The 10,975-nt window shown below is 40.0% G+C and overlaps 1 protein-coding gene across 1 annotated transcript; it reads left to right on the top strand.

Moving 5' to 3' along the window:
* Positions 1 to 278: 278 nt before the first annotated feature.
* On the top strand, positions 279 to 10,406 carry LOC124379514 (globoside alpha-1,3-N-acetylgalactosaminyltransferase 1-like). Its single transcript, XM_046839907.1, has 4 exons — positions 279 to 465; positions 1,518 to 1,556; positions 6,261 to 6,395; positions 9,178 to 10,406. The coding sequence occupies exons 1-4, from the start codon at positions 398 to 400 to the stop codon at positions 9,866 to 9,868; spliced, it is 933 nt and encodes a 310-aa protein (XP_046695863.1). The 5' UTR covers positions 279 to 397; the 3' UTR covers positions 9,869 to 10,406.
* The last annotated feature ends 569 nt before the right edge of the window (positions 10,407 to 10,975 follow it).

Raw genomic sequence — 10,975 nt, 5'->3', positions numbered from 1 at the left:
TACGTGACAAGGCCTTGGATGCATAAGTCTCATTGTTGGGGGAAGGGGGTGAAAGCCGGCTTCTATAGTCTGGTCCTACAAAACAGCAGCACACCTACTGTCTAGACTACATGTTATTAAATATATATATATATATAAAAACTATAAAATGGGTGAATATTATTTCATATGTACAAATAGTACAGGTGGAATAGTGTGTCAGGATTTCTAACAAATGTAGACTTTAACGAACAGAATGAAGCCACACCCTTGCTTCACACACAACCACACACACACACACACACACACACACACACACACACACACACACACACACACACACACACACCGAAATACGGACTGAAAACCAATTCTCTCTCTGTCTTTATTGTTGTGGAGACAAACCTAGAGGAATAAGATGAGGAACATGACATTGAATTTCTATCTGCGTATTACAATCATCATCACCGCCTTCTTAGTCGTCGGGTATGTCATGATTTTTTTTACTATTTAAAAAGGCAGCTGTGTCCACATGACTAAACTATATGTAGTCAAATGCTTAGAACACAATCTTAACTCCACAATTCAGTACCTGTGACTTAGGAATTAAAACATGTACAAACTTGTGAACTGGCAAGAGGAACAGGAACAGACAGGTTCATTTTATCTTTTATATTTCATTTCTTTGTTTGTTCGAATTCAGATAAAAATCCATACATAGTTTCAACACAGAATGCAACATTGTGGTTCAGCTCAGCCTGAGCCAAAAAAGGAAGCCGAAGTATTGCTGAAACTTCAGAGGTTTTCATTATCGAATGTCATTATTTAAAAGTTTAGCAGAAAACAGCTGAAGAGTATTAAAAAAAAAAAGCTCAAGGAGTCAAGGTACAGCAAAAACCCAGCAGGGCTTTAAGCAGAACAAAAAGGGTTGGATTATAAATAATTACAGTGTGCTGTACTGGAGAGGTAAGAAAGACAGCACTATAGAGTGTGTGTGTGTGTGTGTGTGTGTGTGTGTGTGTGTGTGTGTGTGTGTGTGTGTGTGTGTGTGTGTGTGTGAGAGGTGTACAGGAGGAACAGTTGGGCTCAGAATCAGTCTTCAGATCAAGGATTTAAATCCAGAAATGTGAAACATTGTTTAATGTTCTTAAACAAAATCCTGAACCCTCGTCTGCTGAATAACGGCTCAGCTGAATGAGCGAAACGGAAATGAGTCTAATATCCTAAATACTCTGTTCATAAACCTGTTACAGTTAAACCTAGTGCTCTCGTCGAACTCTGTCTCATTTTACACAGGAACCTTACCTGTCTGTGTGTGTGTGTGTGTGTGTGTGTGTGTGTGTATTTAAAGTACTTAATTAGCGATTGCATAGTGTTGGATTATCCTGACATCAGAATAGCATGGCAAAAATAAAGTCCTATTTGTTCTGTGTTGGTGTGACTTTACCGCACTACACCTATCCAGGCTTATTTTAATTCGAAACGTGTAATCAAATAATAGTGTGTAATAGAGTGTGTTTGTGTTTTTTTCTCCACAGGTTAGTTTTCCTTAGAAACTACACTCCCTACAGAAACAGGTACACAATAGAATTCAATATGCACGCACACACACACACACACACACACACACACACACACACACACCACTACGGGAGTGGAGGGGTGACTCGTATAACAATAAGAAAGGGCACAGGAGTGGGAGGAGCACCTGAATGTGAAGTAACCCGTGTGCCATATCATGTTTCCTGTTTCTAAAAACCGAGTGGCCCTCCCCATCATTTACATTACCTCTGGAAACGTAACACAAAATGAGAAGCAGTATCTCTAACTGTGGACACAAAAGATTAGACGACTGGCTGCATTAATTATAACTTGTGAGAAGTGTTAATATTTACATTACCATTTACAGCATTTAGCAGACTCCTTTATCAAGAAAGGTACATTTATCTTATTCATACAACTGAGCATTTGAGGGTTTAGGGTTTTGCTGAAAGACCCAGCAGTTGCAGCTCAGCAAGGGGAACTCACACACTTCCGATTCGATATCAAATGTCTTAACCACTGAATTACCACGTCCGCCTCTATAAGTTAATAATAATTAACTTATATAAGGGGCCCAGCAAAGAAAGTGTGATTTTAACTCTTGATTTTCTGATCAGAAATCTTACATCATAACCACTCAAAAGGTTCAAGTCAAACGGAGACTTTTAAATTTATAAAATTAAAGAACAGAGTGGAAACTGCATTTATTTTTTTTTTACTTCTTTGAAACCTTCACACTATTCAAATGTCTCATTGCGGCCGAGAGTGAGTTAAACCCGAGTGGGTTTTGCGCCGTCATTCCCAAGAAACTTCAGGACCACTCGTTGTTTCATGCACACACTAACACTGTTATCTACCATTTTTATTAACGATCATTGGACTGGATAGCAACATGTTTGCCACCTATCTGTAATAGGACATGCTAACCACTTACTACTGCATGCAGTACATCTATTTTTATACTTGTAAATGTATAAAAGTTCTGGTGTGACTTGAACACCTTGCATACCTGAAGAGGCCCCATGCAGCACCTTAGAACATGTAAACTTGATCGTCAGTCCCCACCCCTGATTCCCTCAAGGAAAGTGGTTACAGCAAGCTATAGCATGCCAACAAATTCTATCTATTCATAAATCAACAAGTTTCCACCTGTACTCTGGCCAAGTTTTCTTCATCTTATTTCAGCTTCTCCCATTAGGGGTCGCCACAGCGGATCATGTCTCCATACTCCCCTGTCGTCTACATCTGCCTCTTTCATCCCAACTACCTGCATGTTTTCCCTCACCACATCCATAAACCTCCTCTTTGATCTTCCTCTTCCTCCTTCCTGGTGTCTCCATCCTCAGCATTCTCCTACTGATATACCCCATGTCCCTCCTCTACACATGTCCAAACCATCTTAATCTCACCTCCCTCACCTTGTCTCCAAAACGTCCTACATGCGCTGTCCCTCTAATAAACTCATTTCTAATCCTGTCCATCGTCACTCCCAATGAAAACCTCAACATCTTCAGCTCTGCTACCTCCAGCTCCACCTCCTGTCTTTTACTCAATGCCACTGTCTCTAATCCATACAACATCTCAGGTCTCACCACAGTCCTATAAACTTTCCCTTTCACTCTCACTGATACTCTTCTATCACAAATCACTCCTGCTATCACTCTTCTCCACCCACTCCACCCTGCCTGCACTCTTTTCTTCACTTCTCTAACACACTCTTCATTACTTTGCACTGTTGACTCCAGGTACCTGAACTCCTAAACCTTCTCCACCTCTTCACCCTGCAACTGCACCCCTCCACTGCCCTCCATTTCATTCACACACATGTACTCTGTCTTACTACAACTGACTTTCATTCCCCTTCTATCCAGCGTGTACCTCCACCTCTCCAGGCTCTTCACCACCTGCTCCCTACTCTCACCACAAATCACAATATCATCCACAAACATCATAGTCCATGGAGTCCTGTCTGATCTCGTCCGTCAACCTGTCTATCACCACTGCAAACAGGAAAGGGCTCAAAACCAATCCTTGATGCAGTCCAACCTCCACATTGAACCGGTTTGTCGTTACTACTGCACACTTTGCTGCTGTCACACTGCCCTTTTACATGTCCTGCACCACCCTCACATGCTTCTCTGACTCACCAGACTTCCTCATACAATACCACAACTCCTCTCTCTACCCTGTCATACATTTTCTCTAAATCCACAAACACACAATGCAGCTCAATTAAATTCAATTCATTTTTATTTGTATAGCGCTTTTAACAATGAACATTGTCTCAAAGCAGCTTTACACAGATAATGTGGTGATTAAAAGTAAATATGTTCTTTGTAAGTAAGTTTGTCCCTGATGAGCAACTGTGGCAAGGAAAAACTCTCCGAGACGGCATAAGGAAGAAACCTTGAGAGGAACCAGACTCAAGAGGGAACCCATCCTCATCTGAGTTACACCGAATTTGAAGCAGATATACGATGTTGCGGGTACAGTGTTGATGATCAGAAGTGAACTGTATTTCTGAGTCAGTGTAGCGGACTGTTGACATTAACTACAGTCCAATCCATCCTCAAAGTGCCCGTTCTCACTCCGGAATATAATGGAACCACCAAAGGCGTTGATGAGAAGCTGCACAGAGTGGCCTCCAGTTGAAGAGAACACAATCCAGAGGCAGGCCTGGATGAAGTGGGAAGATCCACGAAGGGGAGAGGGGCAGGAACAGTGGTCACTGGAGCCTCAGGAGCATGTTTAACTCGACCGAGAGAGAGAGAGAGAGAGAGAGAGAGAGAGAGGTGACAGGAAGAGAAGGATATGGATTATTAAGTGTCCTTATTGTTGTATGAAAGTTAATGTCACTGTGCAGTTTGAACTCCGGCAAGACTCGCTATGGCAGCATAACTAAAAGGGAGAACCCGAAGGTAACACAGACGTGAGGGATCTCTGGGATAAGAGACGACCCACCACACCACCGTCAACAAACCCAAGTGAACGTGTGAATGTGAGGGGACGACAGCATACAAATATCCCAGTTCACCAAACACTCTATATCCATGTTCCCTCCAGATCTGAGCCTTTACCTAAGAAAAAATCTACTGATCAAAGGCTTGACTAAATAAATATGTTTTCAACCTCAACTTGAACACTGAGACTGTGTCTGAGTCCCGAACACTGGTTGGAAGGCTTTTCCATAACTGTGGGGTTTATAAGAGAAGCATTTGCCCCCTGCTGTGGGCTTCATTATTTGAGGAACCAACAGATAGCCAACACCTTTTAATCTAAGTAGGCGTGGAGGATCATACTGGTACAGAAGTTCACTCAGATACTGCGGTGCGAGACCGCTAAGTGCTTTATACGTCAGTAGTAGTATTTTATAATCAGTGCGAGATTTGATTGGGAGCAGTGTAAACTGATTAAAACAGGGGTGATGTGGACATTCTCCATACTTCTCCATCAACATTCTCAAAGCAAATAATGCGTCTGTGGTGCTCTTCCTCAGCATTAAACTGTTTAAAGATGGTCACCACTTCCCTCAGCCTGGCTTCCACTACTCTTCCCCATAACTTCATGGTGTGACTGATCAACTTAATTCCCCTGTACTTACTGCAGATCTCCCTTGTTCCTTAAGATCGGTACCAGCACACTTCTTCTCCATTCCTCAGGCATCTTCTCACCTTCCAAAATCCTGTTAAACAATCTTGTTGAAAACTCCACTGCATCTCTCCTAAACAGCTCCATCCTCAGATGCTTAGATGCATCTAAGCATCAAGGTTGTTTGACATTAACATCATCATTATTACATCATCATAGAATCCTTTGGCTGATGAAATCTTGTTATTTAGATTTTTACTCATGGACAGTGTGCTAGGCTCGGTCGCCACTGTTACAGCTAAACAAACAGCAATGCAAACCTGTGGTGCAAACAAGTGAAGAAACATTTCTACAGACATTGGGCTGGTTGAAGTCAAAATGATGCAGATTGCTGTTAGAGTGAGAAACCAATCAATGAACCAGGGCAGTATGGAAAGCTACCAACCAGGGCAGTATGGAAAGCTACCAACCAGGGCAGTATGGAAAGCTACCAAAGGTTCATAACGGGTCATAATATCATCAAAAGTTTCAGATTACCTCAGTGGTTTTTAGCTCTGGGTTACTGTTTAGAAGGTCGGGGGTTCAAACCCCAGTATTGCCAAGCTGCCACTCTTGGGACCCTGAGCAAGGCATTTAACCCTTCTAACATTGCTGGGATATATGAAGATAGAATTTCAGTTTGTTGTAATGTACGTGTGACAAGTAAACAACTTTTACACCTAAATCTACAAGTAACATCTACAGAGCTTTAAAAATCACAGGCTACATTAATGAAAGATGCCCTTTTATATTACCTTACAAGCACAGGTAGGTCATTGTTGATAGTTTATTATCTGCCAGGTTCAACCCTTAACTCCACTTGATGATGGCTAATGTATATTTATATTAGCTATAGGCTTAAGAGCCTTGCTCAGGTCCCCAGGAATGGCAGCTTGGTATGGATGAAATTTAAACTCACAAACTTTACATCCAAAATCCAATCCCTAAACCCTTATGCTACCACCTAATGTCCACAATAGGTCAACATTGTCGATTCTACATAGAAAATATATTTTGTAGTTATTACTGAACTTTCTTTAACTATTCCTTGCTTCATATACCTACATGCTTGTGAAAGCTATAACGTGTGCATGTCTGTGTCTACGTGTCAGCCGGCCAGACGTTCCTACGACGTCCCTGTGGTTAGCTCCGATTGTGTGGGATGGAACATTTGATGTGAAGATGATTGACAACATTTACAAACCAAAGAACATCACCGTGGCAACCACTGTCTTTGCTCTGGGAAAGTAAGTTCTCTTCTTTAATGCATGCAAATTACTGAGGGTAATTCTGTGTAAGTAGAATTATATCAATGATAAACTCATGCTATGACTTCTTCTGGACAATATCATCCTTCCAGATATTCAATAGATATTTATTAGAAGGAAAAAAAAACATCCTCTCCTTTGATATGGGCTTATCTTTTTCCTAGCAGGCTAAAGTAAATACCAGGAAACACTAATCTGTTGTATCACACCTGCGGTGGATTTATATACCTGTATGGAAGCTTGGGATTGTAAATTGGCTACTTATGCACATCTGGTTAGATCCCAACTGCAATTTAATGGCTCTGTACATGTACCTTGCACAATGACAATAAAGTTTAATCTAATCTAATCTAATTTAATCAAATCAAATAACCGCCACTCATGAACAGTTTGCGCCATTTAATGCTAAGCAAACTTCAAAGGTACTGACAGATGGAGAAACAATAGAGACAATGAGTGCTGTGTAGGGTGAGGCTAAATAGTGGTATTTATAAGGAAAGGTGTAAGTGATTAGTGACAAATGATCCAGATCTGGAAGTGCAGTGGTTGCAAGTCTATGGTCCAAAATCCTGACACTATCTGATCAGATCTTTAGATGTACAAGCCTGACTGGTGCTGAGATGTCAATGATTGGCAGATTATGAGGTTCAGCCCCTTTTTGAGTAATTTTAAAACTTGTTAATTTTTACCCCATATCGGTTGACGGACGAGGTCAGACAGGAGTCTCTGTGGATTATGGTGTTTGTGGATGATATTGTTATTAGTGGTGAGAGTAGGGAGCAGGTGGAGAAGAGCCTGGAGAGGTGGAGGTACATGCTGGAGAGAAGGTAAGGTGAAGACAAGGTGAAGGAGGCGAGATTGAGATGGTTTGGACATGTGCAGAGGGGGGACATGGGGTATATCAGTAGGAGAATGCTGAGGATGGAGACACCAGGAAGGAGGAAAAGAGGAAGACCAAGATGGAGGTTTATGGATGTGGTGAGGGAAGACATGCAGGTAGTTGATTTGAAAGAGGCAGATGTAGAGGACAAGGGGGTATGGAGACGGATGATCCGCTGTGGCACCCCCTAATGGGAGAAGCCGAAAGAAGAAGAAGATACATTTTTTTCCATAACCTCAATTCCAAAAGAGTTTTTAAAATAAATCAAATTGATTTAAAAACAGAATGCAACAAGGTGCAAAATCCAGATTTATTTCATAAAAGGACTTAATAACAGGAAAACATATAAAATGTTGAAAATTATAAAATGTACCACTTTAATGAAAGAAATAAGAGTTTTAATAACATCTCAAAATGATTTGGGATGGAGCCAACAAAAGGCTGGAAAAGTAAGTGTTACTAAAAAGAAACAGCTGGAGAATTTTTTTTTAACTAAACTAATTTGGTTAATTGGCAACAGATCAGTGAAATGATTGGATAAAAAATTGGATGTTAAAAAAAATCCTCTTAAAACTATCTTAAAAAAAAAGAGTCTTTCTTCAAAGAAATGATGTGTAGAGCTTCACCAATCTGCAAAAAAACTGTGTGCACATTATGGTAGAATTTCAGAATAGCTCTCCTCAACAATAAGTTGCAAAGACTTTGAACATCTCTTTATCTACGGGTCATAATATCATCAAAAGTTTCAGATTATCCTAGAAAGATCTCTGTGCACAAGGCAGCACTGCATCAAAAACAGGCAAATTACTGCATTGGTTAAGAAACACCTCCACAAATGCAGGTAAAAGCTCTATCATGCAAAGAAGCCACATGTGAACATGATCCAGATATGCAACTATCTTCTCTGGGCCAAAGCTCATTTAAAATGTACTGAGGCAAAGTGAAAAAACATGGGTGCCACGTCCTCCAGACTAAAAAGGAGAGGAACTTTCTGGCATTTCTTCAGCCCTGGTATGGGGATACATTAGTGCCTATGAAATGGGCAGCTTTCACATCTGGAAAAGCATATTCAGGTTTTAGAGCAACATATTCAATTCACTTCATTTTTATTTGTAGAGCTCTTTTAATAATGTACATTGTCTCAAAGCAGCTTTACACAGATAAAGCAGTTATTAAGTTGTGTAAAACAATGTATAGGTTTAGTGCCTGTAAGTTTGTTCCTTATCATTTTAAGTTTATCCTTAATGAGCGAGCCAGTGGCAACTGTGGCAAAGAAAAGATCTATCTAAGATGGTATATGAAAGAAACTTTTAGAGGAACCAGACTCAAAGGAAGCCCTTGTCCATCATTGTTGAGGAACATGTGCTTTCATCCAGATGACTTTTTTAAGGAAAAGCCTCACATATTTCAACACCACAAATCGCATACTGCATCTATTACAACAGCATGGCTTCATAGTAGAAGATTCCAGGTGCTGAACTAGAATGCCTTCAGTCCAGACATTTGGTGCATCATTAAACAAAATATATGACAAAGAAGAACCAGTTGAGAAGGTAAAATCATAAATCAGACACAAATGAGACGACATTTGTCTTCCAAAACTCCAGCAACTGGTTTCCACCGTTACCCTGTTTTCCATAAAATGTTCTCAGTTTGAACATTTGATATATAAACTGTGGATTATGAGATTTGCAAATCATTTCATTCTGTTTTGAATTTACAGTGTAAATGTAAAGAGTTGGATGTTGGATGTAGGAGTTAAGATATCACTGATATGTCATCAGGTTGCTAATCAGTGCCCATTAGATCCATAAAAAACCCATCAATAGTTTATCTGCTTTATCTTTAATAACCTGAATCATCTCATCAATTTTCCTGCAGGTATGTGCGCTTCCTGAAGGACCTCCTAGAATCTGCGGAGCAGCACTTCATGGTTGGCTACCGAGTGCATTATTACGTGTTTACAGATCTCCCAGATAAAGTTCCCGCAGTAACAATGGGCGAGGGGCATCGGTTGACCGTTATAAAAACAGCGGGTTCGAACCGCTGGCAGGAAATCTCGCTACGAAGGATGGAGCTGCTCGAGAAGTTAATTAAAAACGAACTTATGAACAAGGTGGACTACATATTCAGCCTCGACGTTGACTCCAAATTCTATTCTCACTGGGGGGCGGAGTCTCTAGGCGACCTTGTTGGCGTGTTACACGCCTGGTTTTTCGGATCGTATCGGAATAATTTTCCGTACGAGCGCCGTCCCGAATCTCAGGCCTACATACCTTATGAAGAAGGAGACTATTACTACGGAGGTGCCGTGATCGGGGGGCGCCCTGAGAATGTGTACAAGCTGGCAAAGACGTGTCGCATGCAGCTGGATGTGGACCGATCCAATCAGATCGAAGCGGCATGGCAGGAGGAGTCTCACCTTAACAAGTACTTCCTGTACAACAAGCCCACCAAGTTGCTCTCACCTGAGTATTTATGGGACGACACAAAATGGAAATTCAACCACATGAAAGTGGTGCGTTTTTCACAGGTGGTCAAGAACTATGCTGAGATTCGACCAAACCCTTAATGTTCTATTTTATCAGGCTTTTTCTTTTTTTCCAGATGAACCACTGTAAAATAACTGGTTTATGACCTCTTCCCAATCACTGGTTTCTCAAAGAACTTTAGTGAATTTGTTTATTTTATTTTATAATGATCATCTCTCAGGTTTCAACAAAACAATGCCAGGATCCAATATCAAATCCGGACTTTGTCTTTATCCTTTGTGGGACCATGTATTTGTGGCAGTTGTCCCAACTGTTATGTTCTTTCCCATTTTCTCTAATGTTTCTTGTAATCTTTTGACAAGAGTTTATTTTATCCTGAACATTCTGCACTGACCAGTGTTTAAAAGGACATTTCATTTTAATATTATTATTGTTTTTATAAGTTAAGTCTCAGGATGTAGCAATAGAGTCGTTAATTTACCACCGATTTCTAGTATCAACCTGAAGAGAATGTAATAACAATGTTGCTCAAATGTTCTACGACACTCTGCCTCATCCAGCAATCATTGTGTAAAGTTTTTTGCATAAATTTTTGCATAAAAAAAACTGAAAAGCAAATTTACTGCAGTTTTGCAAATGCTGATTTTATTTTATTTACGTGTTTGTGTTGGTAATTTCCAATTACCAGCTACATGTACAGTATGTAATATACTTGTGCTTAAAATGAATAGAAACTGAATAGAAATACAAAATGGCTGCCAAATCGACGAAATACGCAAACAAAAAAGATTTCTTTGGGGAAGAAACTAAACTAATTTTGACTTACATCCAGAGGTTCTCTGTGAGAAGATTTGATGAAAGTGGTCAAGATTTCTGAGCAGTTTTCTGAGTAATCACTGATTAAATCCAAATAAATTCTGAATTTCTTTTTGTTTGTTCTCACTCACGATAACAGCTAATGAACTGATATTTAAAGCAGGGTACAGATGCTCATCATTAACAAATCTGCTGTTCTCAGTTATTAACTCATCTGTTTAGCATTTGAATTAAAATATATTACTGTACATCTTAATATTAATGAGTCCAATATTTTAATAGACTGAATGTGTTCAGAAAAACAAAGCTGTCTATTTACACTTTTATGGTCCTTTTCAGCAGCAAAAAGTATGAGAATCTCTAACAGTCAA

Source organism: Silurus meridionalis, chromosome 25 (assembly GCF_014805685.1).
Source record: "Silurus meridionalis isolate SWU-2019-XX chromosome 25, ASM1480568v1, whole genome shotgun sequence".
In the NCBI taxonomy this organism is placed as follows: Eukaryota; Metazoa; Chordata; class Actinopteri; order Siluriformes; family Siluridae; genus Silurus; species Silurus meridionalis.
The sequence above is the reverse complement of the archived record's forward strand: the minus strand, read 5'-3'. Positions and strand labels throughout refer to the sequence as shown.

Excerpts from the sequence above, each read along its gene's own strand:
- LOC124379514 (XM_046839907.1), top strand. The coding sequence starts at position 398 with ATGAGGAACATGACATTGAATTTCTATCTGCGTATTACAATCATCATC. Across the intron at positions 466-1,517 it reads ACCGCCTTCTTAGTCGTCGG|GTTAGTTTTCCTTAGAAACT; the intron begins GTATGTCATGAT and ends TTTTCTCCACAG. Across the intron at positions 1,557-6,260 it reads TACACTCCCTACAGAAACAG|CCGGCCAGACGTTCCTACGA; the intron begins GTACACAATAGA and ends TCTACGTGTCAG.